The sequence below is a fragment of the Hippopotamus amphibius genome, chromosome 2 (assembly GCF_030028045.1).
Source record: "Hippopotamus amphibius kiboko isolate mHipAmp2 chromosome 2, mHipAmp2.hap2, whole genome shotgun sequence".
NCBI classification, from domain to species: domain Eukaryota; kingdom Metazoa; phylum Chordata; class Mammalia; order Artiodactyla; family Hippopotamidae; genus Hippopotamus; species Hippopotamus amphibius.
The window spans coordinates 130,677,627-130,698,497 of NC_080187.1; the positions used below are offsets into that span (position 1 = coordinate 130,677,627).

Below are 20,871 nucleotides of genomic sequence, written 5' to 3' on the forward strand. Positions count from 1 at the left end.
AAAAATGAAACTCTCAGTAGAATGGCTTACCCCAGTTCCTGGATCTTGTATATAAATATATTTGGGTTTTACGTAAAATGGATTTTAGAACTGTGCAAGTACAGTTGACCCTTGAACAGCAAGGGTTTGCACATCAGGGTCCACTTATAAAAAGATTTTTTACAGTAGTAAATACTAAAGTAGTAGATCTACAGTTGTTTGAAACCATGGATGCGGAACCTCAGCTACAGAGGGACCACTTACATGAGGGCTGACTATAAGCTGTATGAGGAGGATTTTCAGCTGTGCTGCTGTGGGTTGGCCCCCCTAACCCCCATGTTGTTAAAGAGTCAACTGCATTTTGTTTTTAAGTTATTGCGTCTATAAAAGTTCTCAGGTTTTGCTCTCTTTGAATTTCTGTAAAGCGGATATTGGCTTTAGGTAGCCCAATGACTGATCTTTCATTTGGAATCTAAAATTGCAGCTTGAGGACTTCCCTGGTGGTCCAGTGGTTAAGAATCCGCCTTCCAATGCAGGGGACATGGGTTCAATCCCTGGTCAGGGAACTAAGATCCCATATGCCGTGGGACAACTGAACCCTCATGCTGCAACTAGAGAGAAGCCTGTGTGCCGCAACTACTGAGCCCGCACACTCTGGAGCCTGTGCGCCACAACTAGAGAAGCCCATGCACTACAACTAGGGAGAAGCCCATGCACTGCAACTAGGGAGAAGCCTGCAACAAAGAGCCTGTATGCCACAACGAAGACCCAGTGCAGCCAAAGTTTTAAAAAAATATTTATAAATAATAAAAAAAAAACTAAAATTACAGCTAGAGTTTTCTGGTGACATTGTGGATTCATTCTCAGATTTTGAACTTACTTCTGTTCATACTTTTGTAGGTTTATTGCTTCACCTCTAGCAAAAACAATTGGCATTAAAGAGGAAGTTCGAAAGATTACACCAAATACTGTTTTAGAGAACTTTTTCAAACATTCCACAAGGAAACCATCTCAAGTAAGTACAAATTCTTTGGTTTTGGATTTTAAAATCTCCTTTCTTAATGTTTCGATCATCTGTGGCTTACCTCAGCTGTGCAACAAATCTGTTTCAGTTGAGCAGCAAATGATTTGATTCATTTTAATTTTTTTCTCCATTGATAAGTTATACAGCATTCTGAGCATAATATAAAGTGACAAATAAATATTATAATAGAAAATAAGAAATGTTACTAGTGTTGAACGCTCACAATCAATGCCATAATTTAGGAGTAAAGATCAAAATTTAATTTTTAATGGTAGGATATATACAAAGTACACTAATGAAAAAAGATCATTGTTAAGCCAGAGTTGCCCATATCTGACACTTTTGTTGATTGTGACACCATCAATATATTCTACACACACTATGAAAGTGTCTGTTGGTTGGCTTTCCTGAGCAGGACACTTTATTTTATCCAAGGCCTCAAAATACCCAGAAATATACTGTGCCCCTGCCCACTCCTCAGAGATAGAATAATTAGGAAAGTCACAATTCTCTTCTCAATACGAGATGTACCTGATGAAATGTTATAGTGCACTGCATGTTTACGCCATAGAAAAAGGCTTTAACTTAAAACTTATTTAAAAACAATAGTGTCCGGGCAAGTCTAGTTTCATTATACCCCCATCTTTAAATGAGAGATGGAATAAAAACTTCTCCAAAAGTGGCACAGACTCTATGATGAATACAGACTTCTCTCACCAGTCGTATTAAAAGTCAAAAGTATGTGCTAACAGAATTTTAGGACAGGTAGATTTTTAAGGTCTTTTATCTGCTGGATTCACGTGCTTTTCCTGTGACCCTTTCTATCCCTGGCTTGGTGGGCTCCCTGCACAAAGAAGCCATGTTGAGGTCTGACCATATAGCACCAGGCATCGTGTCCAGGATGGTTCACGGCTGGCCAGCACTGTCTCTAACGTGTTCTGCCCTCAGCTTCTGCATGTGCCTTTTTTTATCTAAAATGAGGACGGTCTGACAAGCCGTTTCCAAGTGTTCTTTATTTCTTCGTGCTCTAAAAGACTGCAGTCGTTCATCTAAATACTGTTGTTACCACTGGTGATAATAATGCCTAAGCATCATTTTATGTTTTTCAGAGGGGAAATTGTTTAGCTGTGTTTATGAAAAGTTAGGGCTCTTTCAGAGAGTCCTTATTGTCCTTCTCTGTTTCTCTCCAAGAATAATGAACCTTGGTAAAATGTGAACAGTGCTAGCTATCAGTTACTTGCTATGCTTGCTGTACAGCTTTTTAGGATATTTAAAAATATGTAGGGACTTCCCTGGTGGCGCAGTGGTTAAGAATCCGCTGCCAATGCAGGGGACACAGGTTCGATCCCTGCCCCAGGAAGATGCCACATGCTGCAGAGCAACTAAGCCCGTGTGCCACAACTACTGAGCCTGTGCTCTAGAGTCCATGAACCACGACTGCTGAGCCCCTGTGCCTCAGCTACTGAAGCCCACACGTCTAGAGCCCGTGCTCCACAACAAGAGAAGCCACCACAATGAGAAGGCCGCGCACCACAATGAAGAGTAGCCGTTGTTCGCTGCAACTAGAGGAAGCCTGTGTGCAGCAACAAAGACCCAGTGCAGCCAATAAATAAATTAATTAATTAAAAAATAAAAATAAATAAAAAAAATATGTAGATAATTTGGCTCTAATCAAGTTTCTCTGCTATGTAGAGAAATCAGCCATGTGACAGTTAAAGAAAAACTAAGAAAAGCTGAAAGAAATTTAGAGATTAGGTCATCTTTTCTCTTTATGATTGAGGTGAGGAAACTAAGGTCACCGGAGAAAATGAGCTGTCCTAGGTCATGCAGCTAATTAGTGGCTGAATACAAAGCCAGACCCTGGCCCATGGCTTCCTGCCAAGTGCTGTTTCTACTATGCCCAAGTGACGTCTTTATCTGTGAATAGAATGTTAAAAATGTATTTCAAAGGCTGGAGTTTTGTGTGTAAGTAATTGTTCTAACTCAACTGACAGTACAGTCTGGCTTAGTGTAGACATAATTTGGATATTTGCATCAGGTAAAAGAAGAAATTTTATATATCAACCCCAAGTGTTAGAAAGCTTCCTCTACTTAACTATGAAGATGAAGGGACATAATTAAGACACCTAATTTATATTGCTCATAGACTACAAAATCAAGGCAGTATTTGCATAACAGATCAAGATGACAGCAAGCTGGCCAGTAAAATGATTGCTCATAGATTAAAAGTTCTAGAACTTAGGAAGAGAGAATGTAGTAGAGGAAGGCAAAGTACATGACTTAACAGTGATTTCAGATGTGGAAACAAAATAATATCACAGTACCTCCACACATTAGCTTGGCCAATGTCATACGGATAGCATTTTTCCTTAATTTATAGCTCAGTTACGACAAGTTGCTGGGAAGACTAAAAAACATTTTGTGCTGATTTAAGGGATGGGTGGGTATTCCAAACCTGTAATCACAGGGTACTGCAGTGGTAATGCAGGTACCTAACACCTGACTTTATTAAAGAAAACTGAGGACACAAATCTGAGGACACTTCTCTGGCTCTGCTATAGACTACACCAGTAAAAACAGAAACACTTCAGTATATACAGTATCAATTCTAGACTGGTTAGCACAGAAGGGTAGAACATGATATTGGTGAGGTCCAAACTGCTACACGTGAACCTCCATTGAGAGGTTTTTTTGTTTTTTATTGCTTATTTATTTATTTGGCTATGCTACAGGGCATGTGGGACCTTAGTTCCCTGACCAGGGATTGAACCTGCGCCCCCTGCATTGGAAGTGTGAAGTCTTAACCACTGGACCACCAGGGAAGTCCCTCCATTGAGAGTTGTGATCTGTGATTTTGCATACTTCTTTTGTGACTGTGTATGTGCAGCTGCGTGTCCACTATTTATGTGTGTGTGTCTATATATGTATCTCAATGACAACTTCAAGATGTGCTGGGAGAGAACCATGATGACATACCAATAGCTCTGGCCTACAGATGGATTTTCCTGCTGTGGGTAAAATGAAGGAACAGCAGAACTTATTAACTAGGCCTTTTCCACAGCAAAATCATGATGAGAACTGCTGCAGAACAAATGAGTGTATGGTTCTGGAAGATACTAAAGGAGATGTGGTGTCATGAGATTGGTGTAGAGCAGGTATTGTGGGCAAAGGGGCATTCCAAGTAGCTAGCTTGTCTCAACCATAGATTCAAACATTTTTAGGGCAATAAGCTCTCTAGTCCAGTTTATTTTACAGGTGAGACATGTGAGAGCCAAAGAATTCGAGTGGCTCCCCCACGGTCCCAGAGGGCTGGTTTTTGTGTCAAGTAGCCAGGCCTCAGGACCCCCATTCAGTGCTCTTCCTTCAGGCCCCACTGCTCCTCCCTGAGGTTCTGCTTGAGAGTCTTTCCCTTCTGCAGACACACTCTCTGTAGTGTCCAGGCTAAAAACATGGATTGTGAGAAAAGACTGTGTATGGAGGTGGGCAGATTAAGCACTCTGTGCCTCAGTTTCCCCCTCTGTGAACTGAGCATGTTAACAGCACTTACCTCACAGGGCTCCCAATTCAGGGATTGAATAGAGTACTTAGAATAGTGCCCGGCACACAGTCAGGGTCAGCTGTTGTTATTTGTAGTCTGTGCCTATCGTATAGACTTCTACAGGAGCGTTCTCAAATAAGTCTTCCCAACTTAAATTACCCCAAGGGAATGTCATTTGTTTCCTAATTATGCTTGTTTGTATTCCCATAACATCTTGCACAACTTTCTGTACATAGTAGGTGTGCAATAAATGCTTGTTTCATGTATCAATAACAAAATATTACTAAAGACTTATTTGCAAGATGATTTCTATCCCAATAATATTGGGGGTATATGAGGCCAGTATTGCTAAGACTTTCAACCAGATTCATCTGTGCTCCAAGTCAGAAAAAAAAAAAAAAAAACTTCAAATCATGTTTGATCACTGTCTTCTAGAAGCATTTATTCAGCAGGTATTGGATTGTTCTCAGATCTGGGAAGATTCCATTGTGAGGACAGGGACTTTGCTCACTGCTGAACACTGTCTCCACCTCCGCTCACTCCTGGTGCTTCTTCATTCTTTACACATTGCAAGAGGGAGATTTCAAAATGCAAACATTCTGTAACCTACAGATAAATTCCAGGCAAGGCCCTCCTTGCTGTGGCCCTAGCTGCATCTTCCCTCCTCACCTCTCTGTACGTTTCTACCCTGCAAGGCCTCTTTCTGTCCCTCAAGTGCTCCCAGCTCCCCTGTGCTCTCATCCCCAGATGACCGCACATGCTGCCAGGACACTTTCCTTCTTCATCCCCTTCTTTTTGGGGCATTTTTCAGGGTTCAGCATAAGTGTACCTTCCAGGAACTGTCTACATGAAGTTAGCTCCCATGGTACCCTGATCCTCCCCTATCTCAGCACTCAACATATTTTATTAGAATTCTTTGTTGTATGTTCTGACTTCCTCGCCAGACAGACTTTACCTTGTGAAGGGGAGGCCCATACTGGTCTTGTTCATGTAGATCTCCAATAGCAAGCACAATGCCTGCAGTAAGTAGACACCAGTAAATAGTTGCCAGTTGTCTTGTCAAAAACACAGAAACAAACCAAAACAACAATAATAAACAACAGCAAGTGAACCCTTGGCCTGTAAAATAATAGGTATTAGAGAGGACAGTCTACAGGGAAACAGTATAATATGGGCTATATTTGTTTTTGTTTTCTTTTGCTTTCTTTCTCTTCAGATTAAGTAATAGGCTAGGAGTTCAGTAGGTATGTAGAAGTTGCAGTTAGTCCATTGCCTGTCTTCAGCACGAGAGCTTCTTTAGGAATTTTATCTGCTATTGTCCTGTGTACCTGAACAATTATGTAAACTTTACACAATAACATAGCAGAAGCTCCACAACTGATCACACACAGCTGATTATCCAGCCAACTGGCTCACAGTCAGGCTTTGTTTGGCCCTCACAGTCTTGGTCCATGATTGATTTAAATTTACTTTAAACTTAAACGTAAAGTAAATTTAAACATTAAAATTTAAAGTAAATTCCACATTAAACAAACCAATAAACAAACAAAAACCTAGAGATTTCACATCGGATTTTCGGGACTGCACTTCCACTCTGGGAATCGTCAGCCAGAGCCGGGTCACCGCTGTCCCTTTGGGATGGGCCATGTGCTTTCCTGTGTGCTGCATCCATATGGTTCCTGCTTATTTCCTCAAAACTGAGGTTGAGGGTCAATTTAATGCAATTTTATTTTTCTCCTACTAAAGTTAGGAGTAAATTGAAATATTTGCACTCAACATTGGAAAACAAAAGATGAAGAAGACTGGTATCTCAAAAAAAATTTCAGAGCTTATTTCCTTGTGTAAGTGGAAAGTACTGTAGGTTTAACATATAAAACATGCCTGTGTTGAAAGACTACAACTTAAAATCCCACCATGAAGCAGACGTGGTCCTCTCCATCATTTTGAGCTCTTGTTTGGCCCTGGGAGAACTTCAAACTTGTGACCTTTGATCTAATCCATCATCCATATTGTTTTCAATTTTAAATCATAACCTTCAATTTCTACCTTCCAGAGGAGAAGCAATTGTCATTATTATAGTTTGCAATCCTCATTTTTTACAATTGGAATTATTTCAGATTAGTTTGAAATAGGCCGTACATCTGATTAAATGTGCAAGTTTTGGATCTGTTGGAAAGATTGTGTGAAATAACAGAAAGGGCAGGAGCCTAAGTTCTTATCCTCACTTTGCTGCTAGTTTTAGGTCTTGAACAAGTTGTTAAAACTCTTGGAGTTCCATTTTCTCATAGGAAAAAATGAAGAGATTGGGTTTGATTGACATCTTAAACTATACTACTCTCCCCAGAACCTAGGGGGCCTTAAATTAAATTGGCTCAACGAGTGAGCCACGCATCAACTTGAACCCATGGGTTGCTACCAACTTATGGGGAATTGGTCTTTCTTAGCCACTCAGAGTTCTGGGAACTAACATTCTGTCTGTCCTGGGGTGTGTGTGTGATTCCATGAGCAAAAGAGGTAAATGCACTGGCTCCAGATCTAATGCAGAATCTCTTTCCTCTCCAGTGCACAAGTGCTTGTAACCCAATCTCACTGTCTCTTGACTGCCTGCCAGCCTGACTCTTAAGCACTCATTCATTTGTTTCATCCCCTTTCAGACTGATATTTATGGACTGGCAAAGAAGTGTAACTTGACAGAGCGCCAAGTTGAAAGATGGTTTAGGAGTCGGCGAAATCAAGATAGGCCTTGCAGGATGAAGAAGTTCCAGGAAGCTTGGTAAGAAGGATAGTTAAAGCTTTTGAAATGGTCTAGTTTTATATGGAGCAGAATAGTCATCTCAGAAAGAATCCTGAGGTTGCAGCAGCAGAAGGGTTTGAACCCGCTCTGTCACTTACCAGTCAGGAGTTTGATGCTAGTCACTCATCCACCTCTTGTGCTTACTTTCCTTCTCTATGAAACGAGGTAAGCTATAAACTCTCTCAGCTGAACGGGAGAGATTGTCAATATGTACTTATCTTAAAGTCCAGAAAAATCATAAAAATGTCTTCACTGGTGTTTATGTTTTCTGAGGTAGCATTTGGCCCTAGCTCACCAGACTATTACCTGCTTCCAATCACATTATTCCATCACATTATAAGGGCAGAGAATGTCTGAGAGGGCACTGTCCTCCTCTCTCAACACTGATGGAGTGGACTTCTTTCTGTCCCACTCAGCTCTTACCTCACCCCTGCCTGTGGACTGGGCAGCCAGTTCCTCTGGGTTTCCCTGCTAATTTAGCAGGGAGTAACGATGGGCTGGGCACCACGTAGAGTTTTTGCAGAGCTGACTATTTCAAATACATTCTGAGGGCATTGAGACTGTATTGCACTTATTTTTGGTTTCATTACAACTCTTTTTTTTTTTTTCTCTTCTGCAAAGTATTATAGTATTAATACTTTAGGTTACTCCCTTGGTGGCAAAAACTGACACCTGCGCCAAAAAGAGGGTCTAGGTCATTGCTCTTACCTCATTCCTCTTCTTTACATCCGGACAAATGCGTGTTATTTAGGTTGTGTTTGATGCCACGTTCTGCATGCCAGTACCATTCCTTCTTTTGGCCTGTTTCTTAAGGTCCTCACATTGCCTAGTGACTTCAGCAGATGTTTTTGTTTTGATGGTGAAATGGATAGGGAGCTGGCATAAGACTCTCAAATAAAGAAACCCAACCTGTAGAAGGTTAACTTTAATGGCTTTCTTTAACTACCTGTACATTCCTGAGTACAGTCATCCAGCTGTGAGACCGGTGATGTTTAGAGGCACAGACCAAGTCTTCATAGTGCCTCAAGACAAATATTTTTTTTCTCATCAACAGGCTTCCATTGCCTTTCCCACAGTGGCTTCAGGGGTATGACCTGGTTTATTTTCTAACTGCTTCTCTCTGAGTTTTACTCTTGAGAGATTGGTTAACGTTATGTTGCCACTATGTCAGCTTGGCCCAAGTGAATCTCTCTGGACCATCACTACAAAACACTACAAAGTGGAGCTGGTTTCACATTATACCTTCCTGTTTTCCTGCTATCATTCATTCATTCATTCATTCTTTCTTTCTAGCAAATGACTCATCTTAGATAAAGTCCCCAGGCAGGGACTAACTCTCTACTTCTGAGCTGAATCATACTCCAGTGAAATTCCGGTAATTTATTATACAGAGTGACTTACAGTTTGTAAATAATCTTGGTTTGATCTTCCCAGCAACGGTGTGAGGCAGTCATGGAAGGTGGGGCATGGCTCCGTATGAGAGATGAAACACGACACGTCATGTAGTTTAAGGAACTTGCTCAGGGTCTCCCGGCTGTTGGGGGAGCTGTTGCCCTCAGGTCTCCTGACTCCTTTTCTGACGCTCTTTCTGCTTACCACACTGCCCCGCCACCTAGTGCTAACCTCTCTGCGCCAGGGACCCCCATGTGCCAAGTAACAGGGTCAGAAGGGCCCGATCCTGGGACTCCAGCTGTCAGCGAGTCTGCTGAAAGTCAGCCACAGAGTTCAGACTAGAGAAGGCAATTCCCGTTATTAGTTGCCATTGTCAGGCAGGCAGGCAACGCAGAGGTTTGTGTAGACCGTCTTCTTGGTATGTGACACTATCCTAAATCGTGTGGACTTGTAGATTTTCAGAGGGAAGTAAAAGTGGAAGATATGGTCACTGGCCTAAAGCAGTTCAGCAGGGAGATGAGACTGTCTCTTAGGAAACCACAACATCTGTTGTCGTTCCATTCCACCCAATGGCACATGGGCCTGCACACCTGTAGTCTACGGTCATGTTCAGATGTGCTCTGGGCATTCAGAGGAGATGGCATCAGCAGACTGGACACATTACACAGAGGCTTTCTAGAGATCAGGCATAAGCTGGACCCTGAGGGATCGGTCGGATTTCAGTAAGAATAGAAAGCATGATTTGAGGGCGGCATGTTTTAGTAAGGCAGAGGCAGGAAGCAGTACAATGTATTTAGGAAACAGGAATGAACCCACAAATAAAATTAAAGCTTTACCTTCTTCTTTGGCAATGTCACAAATTTCCTGTGTCAGGGAACTGTTAAAAGTTATTGTGGATCAAATAAATAGACTAAAGCAAAATGCCAAGCTCTTTAATTGTATAGGGACTGCACTGTGTTCCCTCAGCTATGGGATGTGCTATAGGAGTCATAGCAAGAGAAACCTAGTCCCAGGCATTTTGGAAATCTCAGGAAACTTATTCCCCAACACAGTACTCTTACAAATTACTCTCCAACAGGCTGACACTCCCCCATAATATCAGGGTGGATCAGTCTCTGAATACCTTGAGTTCAGCATATTGTTTCCTTGGTTACTTTCTTTAAGAGTGACCCCTAAGCCCTGTTTCAGAGCATTCAGGATTTTAATCCATAGTGAATCCTTTATTTTTAAGTCAAATTCCATATTAGCTAATCACTTTTTTTTTAAATAAGCATTTCCATTTAGCAACGAAAAGTGTAATAAAAACACCGAGGAATTTCCAAGTATCTGTTACATGTAGGCAGTGGCGCCCACCGGTGCTGGAGGGAGGCACTCTCCCCCCACTGGGTGGACCCCCGCTTGCCCAGCTGGCCCTCAGGCAGTTCTGCCGCCTGCTGCATCCAGTCCCCCCACCGTTGAGCCCCATGTCTGTCCTGTCAGTGTCTCTCATGTTGCCCAAGTCCTCTCTGTCCAGCTCCTCCCTGATCTCACCTGGCAGTCTCATCTTTCAACATCACCATCTGAGTCTAACCAATCAATTTCTGGGGTTTTTTCAAAAAGTTTTTTACCCCCACAATTATGTTTGTCTCAGTCATTCCTGGAAAAGAAAAAAAAAAAGGACATTTTACTGCCTTAGGTTCATTTGAAGCAAGGAAGACAGCATTGACAGGAACACCGTCATTCATCTCACGATGAGTGAAGCACAGCAGCTCCCGAGGTTTCTGGTTTCAGGACCCCTTTGTTCTCTTAAAAACTATTACAGACCCCAAAGAGCATCTGCTTGCGTGTGTTATACCTATTGATATTTACTGTACTAAAAATGAAAACTGGAACGTTTACAAAGCATCAGGCTACACAAGCACATATGTCATCAGCTGTCAGAGCAATGATGCCATCACAGGACAGGCAGCCTCTGGGAGGCACCACTGCACACTTGAGAGGGCGTGAGAGTGAAAAAGGCAAATCACATTTCAGTATTATTATGAAAGTATTTTGATGTCAGGGATCCCTGACTTTGAGAACCTCTGGTGTAGGGTAATGGACCTGATAGGACTGGTCCAGGAGGATGTGAAACTTGAATTTTACTCTTGCATCTGGCTGTTACGGTACAGCCTTGGGTGAGTTACGTGATCTCTCTCTACCTCAGCATCTTTTAGTATTCATCTTATCTACCTCTTAGCATTGTTGTGAGAACCAGGCAACAACTCATAAGAGGGGCTGATTATGGTACCTACTTCATAAGCTTGTTGTGAAGAAGAAAACATGACATCACACAAGTGTGCTTAGCACCGTGCCTGGCACAGGGTCAAGAGGTCAATACATGTTTGAGAAATAAATCATCAGAGATGTGCCACCTAGGTGTGTGGCTTCCTCTGGGGCTGGCACGTCTCATCATCTCTTTTTTGTGCTTCTTGTTTGGCCAGAAAAATGAAGGACCAAGGAAATGCTCCCTACATCTAAGCATGGGGCTTTGCTGGACCGATAGTAAGTAAAAGAAGTGGGAACAGGTCTCAGCCGGCTCATTTTTATGGTTCAACTTTCTGAGTAATTGAACCCTAGGTTTTTCCCTGATCAAAACAAGCCATGAAGAAAAACTGTCATGTAGCTTAGAGGCAGTGATGGTGTTCTGGAAACACCACTGCATTCTGGGTCCAAAGACCTGCATTCCCGCTTCGGCTGTGTCCCTGCTCAGCTGTGTGAGCTGGAGGACAGCCTAGCATTTATGAGCCTGGCTTCTCATCTACCAGGTGGGGATAGACCTATATTCCTTCTTCTTTTTTATCTCACAGCTGTGTTGAAGAAAGCACTACAGGCATTACACAAATGTAAGGAACAAATATTATTTTTAATATTATTGTTGCTTCAGCAATCATTAGATAAAATAGCACTAGTTTTTTAAAACCTTTTTATTTTGAACCTTATTATTTTTTTAAATAATAAGTTTTTTAAAACCTTATTATTTTCCACAGAAGTGGAAAGACTAGCTAAATGAGCTGTGAATGCTGTGTTTTTATCACCAACTTTAATAATTATCAACTCAAGGCCATCCTGTGCCATTTCTATGCCCGTCTACTTCTCTCCGCTACCACAGATGTTTTTTTGTATGTGGATATTTTTCTTTCAGTTTTATTGTGATATATTTGACATACAGTACTATATAAATTTAAGGTGTACAGTATAATGACAACTTATGAATATTGTGAAATGATCACCACAGTAGGTTTAGTTAACATCCATCTTCTCACATAGATACATAAAGGAAAAAGAAAAAAAATTGTCCTTGTGATGAGAACTTTTAGGACCTGCTTTCTTAGCAGCTCTCAAATATACCATATGGCAGTGTTAATATAGTCATCATGTTATACATTACATTCCCAGTACTAATTATTTTATAACTAGAAGTTTGTACCTTTTGATCACCTTCATCCAATTATTACTGAAGATCCCTTTTGAAGCAAACACCAGACATCGAATGATTTCATTTGTATTTTAGTATGTCTCTCTAATCAGTAAAAACTATTTTAGATATCATCATACCTTAAAAATTTATTTAATAACAGCAAATGTTCAATCAGTGTTCAGATTTCCTTGGTGCCTTATAATTTTCTTTGCAGTTTGTTTATTTGAATCAGGATCTAAATAAGACCTGTGCATTACAATTGGTCTTTTAAGTCTCTTAATCTGTATAGGTCTTTCTCCATACATGAGAAAAAAATATTCTTTCAAAATCTGCTTTTCAGAGACGTGAACAAAGTCTAGCCGTATAGAAACCTTTTCACTGGGAATTAAGTTGGGATGAAATGAGTAATTAGACAATACTAATATCAAACCCTCATTCATCATGTGTCAGGAACTAGACTAGGCATATTAATAACAACACTAGCTACCACTTATTGCCCCATGCTTTATACCAGGCACTATGATAAATACTTTTCATAAGTTATCTTTGATTCTTTCTACATTTTGAGGTAAGTTTTGTTATCCCCATTTTATTGATGAAGAAATTAAGGCTCCCTGAGTTAAGTGACTTACCTGAACTTGTAGCCACCCAAGTGGCAGAATCAAGATATCAACTTTTAGATTTTTCTGACTCCAGAATGTACATTCTTTCCAAACTGTTATACCCAGTGTTTTTCTCCTCAGTTGTCAGTCACCTTAACAAGACTTTTCTTTCTTTCCGCAGCTGGAGATTTACATTTTACTTAACAATTACCATTGCTGGCATTGCATTTCTTTACGATGTAAGTTGTCTTTCTGATATCTTTGATTGGAATTTTTCTTTAATGTTTAAAATTCCTGCTTGTGAACTCCTTGGGGATATAACACTTTCAGTAAGGTACCCCAGCTTTTAAACCTCTCCTTACTCTAATGCCTAGAGAAGTAGCAACTCCTCAGTCTGTCTTTCAAAGCATTAGTGAAGCTTTGCGTTTGTAAAATTAGTTTTCAAACCTAATCTCTCCCTATTTCCGCTCATGCAACACATGCACCAACTAAACTGGACCACTGACAATCCACTGTATATATCTGGTACCCCCACTTTAGGATCTTAGCACGTGTTATTCCCTTTGCCAGAAATGTCTTGCCCTTCCCCCCTCTATCTCTACCCGTCAAACTCCATCCAGTCCCATATCAAAGGCCACTTGTTTATGAAGACTTTCATTACTTGCACATTAGAAATCAAATCTCTCCTTACCATATTCCCTTTGCATTGTCTGTTTAAATAATTATTAAATGATTACCTCATTAAGTAATGTATAAACTTAGTAAATTGTTAACTGGAAAAAAAAAGATAACTAGCTTTTAGAGATGTCTGTAAAGATTCTTTCAAGATTTTTCTTATGCTATTTTATTGCTATGGATATTTCAAGATATTTTTATTGCTGCAGAAGCAGTAATCTAATTGATTCAGAAATAGTTTCATTAGAAGAGGCATTTGTTTGAAATAATTTCCTTTTTGAGGCAGAACTGTCATCAGTCCCAGATTCGCTAGAAGTTATGCATGTCACAGGGGTGTTGTGTGGGAACAAGTAGGGAGCGAGGTGCAGCTGGAGCAGCAGGAATGTGACAAAAGTGCATCTTACTGTGCATGTTTCCTCCCTATCAGTGACATCAGGAAGGGCTTATGTCTCTGTGGAAATCAGCCTTTGCCTCTGACAAAGTTTCTCTTGGTTCCTTGTTTTTTTGTTTGTTTGTTTGTTTGCTTTTCAGAAACCTTGGGTGTATGACCTGTGGGAGGTTTGGAATGGCTACCCCAGACAGGTAAGTCACTCTGACGTAGTCCCTGTCCTCCTCAGCAGCTTGTCACCTGAGTTAGGTCTGAGTCCCTTCTTGCTCTCTATCCACTTTGATGCAGTCCTTGGCTCTGTCTGTACTGGAGCTTACTCATCCTTGTTCCTTATTCACCCATCACGTGTCTCATTCCTTTAGTTTGTTCATGTTTAATGTAATTATGTATTTGAGTTTAAATTTACCATCTTACTATTTATTTTCTACTTGTACCACCTGATACATTTCCTTTTTTTGTACTTACTTTTTTATGGGACAGTGAAGCTTTTCTAAAAAATTATTATTCTGTTTCTTCCCTTATATTAGCTTTTCAGTTATGCAGGCTTTTATTCTTTTAGTAATTATCCTAGAGATTACCATATGCATCCTTCGATAGTCTAATGCAAATTAGTGCTCTTACCTCTTTCCAGTCACTGAAAGGTGATCAGACCACCCCTATCCCCTCCTTCAAATATTTAAAACCCTACAAGTCACAACTAATTGATGTGTGAACCCGTCAAGTTGCCCTTTCTATGCTGTTCGTTGGCATCTTGCACTTCCATGAGTCCATCTGGGACTATTATCCTTCTGGCTGAAGAAGCCCCTTTAGTTTGCTTGTTTGGAAATGTTATCATCTTCCCTTATTTTTTTTAAAGGATATTTTTTCTAGGTTAGTAGTTATTTTCCCTAAGCACTTTAAAGATGTCATTCCATTGTCTTCTGGATCCCTCAGTTTCTTTAAGAATTCAGTTGTCTGCTTTATTCTTCCTTCTTCGAACAGTGTCTTTTTTCTTTGATTTTAGTATTTTGTATTTGTCTTTAAGCAGTTTTAATATGATATGTGTAAATGTGGTCTTCTTTGAATTTATCCTGCTTATTGTCCATAGTACTTCTTGAATCTGTAGCTTGATATCTTAAATCCATTTTGGAAAATTCTTAGTCATTGCTTCTGTTCTTTTCTCTCTTTCCTCTCTCCCTGGAATCCCAATTACAAGTGTGCTAACATGCTAGACCTTTACACTAGGTCCCAAAGCTCTCACACTTTTTCTAGTATTTTCCATCCTCTTGCCTTACTGCTTCAGTCTGCAGGACACAGTTCTCCATAGATCTCTTGCATTTCTGCATGTCATTTGAAGTGAAACACGGACTGACTTTCGTTCTGTACTGTCTTTTCAAGAATGTTTGTGTGGCAAACAGCCTTGTAAGATAGAGAGTGTCTCCGCTGGAGCACTGGGTATGCATGTTACTGTCCATTACGAAAGACTTGGGTTCCCTAGCTCAGGGTTCCTCTCTGGTAGCAAAATCCACTGCCTGTTCAAATGTCACCTGACCATCTTTGTTTAGCCATGAGAATTGGGATAGGAGAACTGGCCCAAATATTGATATTCTGGCAGCTGTGTTACTGTGAGTAACAAACTATCCTTTATCTCTGACCCAGGAGTCTCATATCTTCTACCAGCATTCATGAAACTATGGCAAGCTAACTTGTGAGTAGGGTAAAATTTCAGAACCTTCACAGTTCTGCATATTTTCTACTTTCATGTCTTCCAGTTCACTAGTGCTTTTTTCAGCAGTGTCTAATCTACTCTTAAATACATCTTTTGAGTTCTCAATTTTAGTTTTATGGTATTTTTCACTTCTCAAATTTTTATGGATTCTAGTTCTCTACTGAAACTTCCTATTAATTTTTAAAAATAAAAACCTGGTTAGTTTTTTTAATTATTTTAAAGTCGAAGTCTGATAAATCCAATATCTTGATCACCTGTGGGTCTGTTTTCTTTCTTATTCCTATCTCCTTATGCTCAGTAACATTTGATTGAATGACAGACATTGCATATGAAAAATTATGCTTAGAAATTGTATTATCTACCTCCTGAGAGGACTTAATTTCACTTCTGTTAAGCAGTTAGAGACAGATCACCTTCAATTTTATCTGTGATTGAACTGATTTAATGTTGACTCCAGTCTTTGTGAGGGCAGATGTGTTTACAACCCACCCATATCCCTAGGGCATTCTCTTACAGTGGTTTTAAATAAAAGATTATGGTATTTACCAGGACTCCTTTTCTCTGGTTGGCCCTGAATGCCAGTTTGCTTCCTAGCACTATGAGATTGCCAAAAGTCCTGCTTAACTTCTGCTTCATAGTCTCTGGGCTCCATATTGCTTGTGAATCAGCAAATGCAGACTTTATGCTATACATAGGTGTGATTTTCTTTGAAATTATCCTGTGTAGGGTCTGTAGTACTTCTTTAATTAAGGATACACTTGGAATAAAAGATTCCATCTAATGCATTTTTCTTCTCTTTGAAATCTTGGCTCCATAGGTTCTGGATGCCTTGGTTGTTCTCTGATGCCTTCAAACAGATATTTTTTCTATACTTCATCCATATTTTTTAAGTAGTTCTCATTAGGAGGGTTAGTCTCATACAGGCTTGTTTGTCATAGAAGAAAGCAGAAACTCTCATTATCTCATGGCCCTATCAGGGATGATGAATTGATCAGAAAATTATTCCATTTAATGTGTTACCTTACTCTTCACTTCCCAGGTGTGTCAGTTATATGCTGGTGTGTAACAAATCATCACCAAAAGTTAGTGCCATAAAAAAACCGCCATTTATTAGCTTATGACATGGGTTAGCAATTTTGGCTGGGCTCAGCCAAGCAGTCCTGCTCCCTGTGATGCTAGCTGAGTTCATTCATGCATTTTCAGTCAGTTGACAGACTGGCTAGGGGGTAGCACATGTCCCTGGTGCCCTCATTTGTATTTTTGTCAGTGGACACCTTGATTCTCCACTTTGTGGCCTTCAGCAAGATAGCTCAGGTTTCTTACTTGGTGCTTATGAGGTCTCTGATTGCATCATACTTGCTATGTCCCCTTGACCAAAGCCCAAGTTCCTGGTCATGTTGGAGGAGACAGTACCAGAGCATAAATATGAGAAGGTGAGATTCATCGAGGGCATTAATGTTACAATCTATCACACCAAGTAATATAATGTCTCAGCTTAGCTAAAATAAGCACACCATCCCCCTAATTTAAGGAAAATTCTAGCCATGGAAATTTCATTCTTTTATTCAGGAGACATTTTTAGAGTATTTAAATAATTGTATATATTTTATTACTGTCCCATTTGAGAATGAGCCAGTTTGGATCACCAGCTTGTCACCAGAAAAGAGTTTAGGACATCAGATTTGAGTAGTATTTAAGAAACATAAAGTATTTTGTGGGACCAGCAGAACAGCTTTTCCATTGTTCTTAAGTAAAGATTTTTAAATTATTTTTCTAATTTAACTCTCAATCAACTAAAAGAATGCAGTTATCCTGTTGTAGTTTTATTAAATTTTAAACAAAACATTTAACTTGATTTTGGAATTCTTGTCTCCCTTTTTAGAAACAAAATGCCTCAAAATATTGTCTCTGATTCCTTCTCAGAAGTTGAAATGTAAAACATTATTATTTGGGAGAATTGTGTGGAATATAAATAGGTATAAACAATAGTTTGAATCCTTAAAATGAGTTGTTTGTATGGTGACATTAAAGTAGTGAATATTCTTGTTTTCCTCAGCCCTTGCTGCCATCCCAGTACTGGTACTACATTTTGGAGATGAGCTTTTATTGGTCTCTCTTATTTAGCCTTGGCTCTGATATCAAGAGGAAGGTAAGTGTCTTATTTACAAAACGACTTAATCCATTTTTTTCAAAAATTTTTATCCCCCTGCCCCAAATCTTAATCTTTAAATTGTATTTTTATGTGTGTTTAGTTCCAGTTCATAGCTTTTTTGCTTTTATAGCACATAGAACAGTGCAAATATGCTCTTACTTCAGTGCCTTGGTAAGTATTTGTAGTGAAACATAATAGAAACTTTAACTTTGAAGTGCCACTGTTCAAAAGAACTCTTCTTTATGATGTCTGTTTCTTTCTTTTGGTTTGGAAATTTAGTGTTCTTTAGTGCAAAGAAGAAAAGTGCTAGTAGTTTTAATTCTACAGCCACATCTTTTAGTTGATTACAGACCACTTTATATAATTCTTTTAATGTATTCAGTGACTTTGAAAACTATTTTTCCTTAATTCCTCCAAGATCCTTGTTAGGAAACGTTGTTTCAGGCACTATTAGCTTTGCTTTATTTGCAGGGACACTAAGTCACGGGCATGCTAAATGCATCCTCTGAGGTCGCAAAGTGTGGTATTTTAGGAACTGTTTTGTTGTTACTGATTCCTGTTTGCTGGTATAGAAAATCATATTAGACCCTCAATGCAGTCACGGGTTTCCTCATATATGTTAGCAGTACAGGTCAAATGACAAATACTCTTGGCATGTACTTTATATGCCACACTCTATATAAAAGATTGGTTTGTAGCAAAATTTGCATGATAAATAAAAGTAAGTTGAATTAAGTATTAAGGAGATACAACCAAATTGGCTTGACTAGATGATGTTTGAGTGAGTGCTCGTGTACATCATCTGTCTCTAAGGGCCCAGCCAGCGGTTCAACTGCAGATCTAAAAGGAAACTTACAGAATAAGCCATAGGAACATGCTGTGAAAAAATCTGATTGGGATGATTCCTTTTTCAGAAGACTTAATAATAGCTATATTTTAACTGTTACTAACTTAACTTAGGCTAAGAATATATCAAAATTTGATTGAGTCATCTTCTCAAGGGATAGAATTGAAAATAATCATTATTTAGAAGGTCTTCATAGATATACTCCGGTAGATTGGTCCTTTTTCCCACTTTTGGTCCTTTTACTTTTTTAATAGTTGCTGTCTCTATTATTTACAGGTGCATTGGACACCTTGTCAAAAATTAAATGTAGATATACATCATATATTTGTAAAGGCATATCTTCAGAGACACAAAACTATTAGGAGTTGGGTAAAGCACAAGCTCTGGAATCAAATTGCCTAAGTTTGGATCCCTGGCTTTACCACTCACTAACATCTTGAGCTAGTTGGTTACATTCCCTAAGCTAGATCAATCTCCTCATGTAGAGTGGAGCTGAAAATAGTTCCTATCACCTCCCGTTGTTGTGAGGGTTAGACAAGTTAGTTTATAGAAAGCATTTTCTGGTATATAGTAAGTACTCAATAAATTAGGCTGTTAATATTATCATGTTTATTCTTTTACTTTGGCTACAAGGAACTGAAGTCTTTAAGTTTTTTTAAACATCTTAATCAAGATACTCACAGACCATACAACTCATCTCTCTAAAGTGCATAAGGCAGTGGTTTTGAGTATTTTCACAGTATTCTGCAGTCATCGCCACAGTCAATTCTGTTTCCATCACCTCAAGTAGAAATTCTGTACCGTTTAGCAGTCACTCCCCATTCCCTCTAACCTCCACAGCCCCGGGCAACCGCTAATCCACGTTGTCTCTATGCTTTTGCTTCTTTAGGATATTTCATATAAATGGAGTCATATGATCTATCTTTTTTTGTATCTGGCTTCTTTCACTTAGTATAATGTTTTCAAGATTCATTCATGTTGTGGCATGTATCAGTACTTAATTCTTTTTTATTAATGAATAATATTCCATTATATGGATATACTGCATTTTGTTTATCCATTTAGCAATTGTGGGATATTTGGGATGTTTCTACCTTTTTGACTATTATGAATAATTCTTCTATGAACACATGCAAATTTTTGCATGAACATATATTTTTATTTCTCTCAGGTATCTACCTAGAGGTGGAATTGCTGGGCTATATAGTAGTCCTACGTGTAACCTTTTGGGGAATTGTCAGACTATTTAACAAAGCAGCCATGCCATTTTACATTCCTACCAGCAATGTAGAAGTGTTCCAACTTCTCCACATCCTAGCCAAAGCTTGTTATTATTTTTTTTTATAAATTTATTTATTTACTTATTGGCTTCATTGGGTGTTCACTGCTGTGCATGGGCTTTCTCTAGTTGTGGCAAGCAGGGGCTACTCTTCGTTGTGGTGTGTGGGCTTCTCAGTGCAGTGGCTTCTCTTGTTGCAGAGCACGGGCTCTAGGGTGCACAGGCTCAGTAGTTGTGGCACACGGGCTTAGCTGCTGTGCAGCATGTGGGATCTTCCTGGACCGGAGATCGAACCCACTTCCCCTGCATTGGCAGGCAGATTCTTAACCACTGCGCAACCAGGGAAGTCCCCAACACTTGTTATTGTTTGTCTTTTTTATTATAGTTATCCTGGTGGGTGTGAAGTATTTTGCTAATGTAGTTATTCCAGTTTCATTTGTTACTTTTTCATGTGCAGTAACTCTTATTTTAATGGTTGTGTAGTTTTACTATATCTGTCTTGGAATTAGGCAGGGAATTAACAGTAAATGTAAATGTACACAGGAATGTGCTTGCGTCTATATGTGTGTGTGTCTGTACATATATCCAGTGTAGGGCTGTGGGAAGAATAGCAGATATTAGGACTTAGATGACATCTATTCAATGCTATTGCAAAGTTAAATGACTTCATCAATGAGGATAACACTTGTTCTATCTCCCTCACAAGGATTGTGTTTAAGAATTAAAGTGAAAGCATTTTACAAATTTCAAAATATGCAGATGTAAGTTGTTAGTTTTAAAATTATTATTATTATTATCTCTTCCAGTGATTGGGAAATAACTGCATTTGTCTGATGGTCTCCATTTCCCCTCATTATGTAGGATTTTCTAGCTCATGTCATCCACCACCTGGCTGCTGTTAGTTTGATGAGCTTTTCTTGGTGTGCTAATTATGTTCGCAGTGGGACCCTCGTGATGATTGTACATGATGTGGCCGACATTTGGCTGGAGGTAAATGTTTGCCATTAAAAAACTAATACCATGTCCTGGGTTAACTGTGACTCCTCACAGAAAG

At 39.4% G+C, this 20,871-nt stretch overlaps 1 protein-coding gene across 3 annotated transcripts in view; it reads left to right on the forward strand.

The window, feature by feature from the left end:
- CERS3 (ceramide synthase 3) overlaps positions 1-20,871 on the forward strand; it is a 107,176-nt gene that overhangs the window by 38,940 nt on the left and 47,365 nt on the right. For all 3 annotated transcript variants that reach the window (XR_009051423.1, XM_057722992.1, XM_057722993.1), the window contains 6 exons: positions 880-994; positions 7,196-7,314; positions 12,950-13,007; positions 13,975-14,025; positions 17,596-17,688; positions 20,679-20,807. Coding sequence is in view for 2 of the 3 variants with exons in the window: in XM_057722992.1 (XP_057578975.1) it covers positions 880-994; positions 7,196-7,314; positions 12,950-13,007; positions 13,975-14,025; positions 17,596-17,688; positions 20,679-20,807 (565 nt within the window). In the remaining variant the exon portion in view is untranslated. The remainder of the gene's footprint in view (positions 1-879; positions 995-7,195; positions 7,315-12,949; positions 13,008-13,974; positions 14,026-17,595; positions 17,689-20,678; positions 20,808-20,871) is intronic.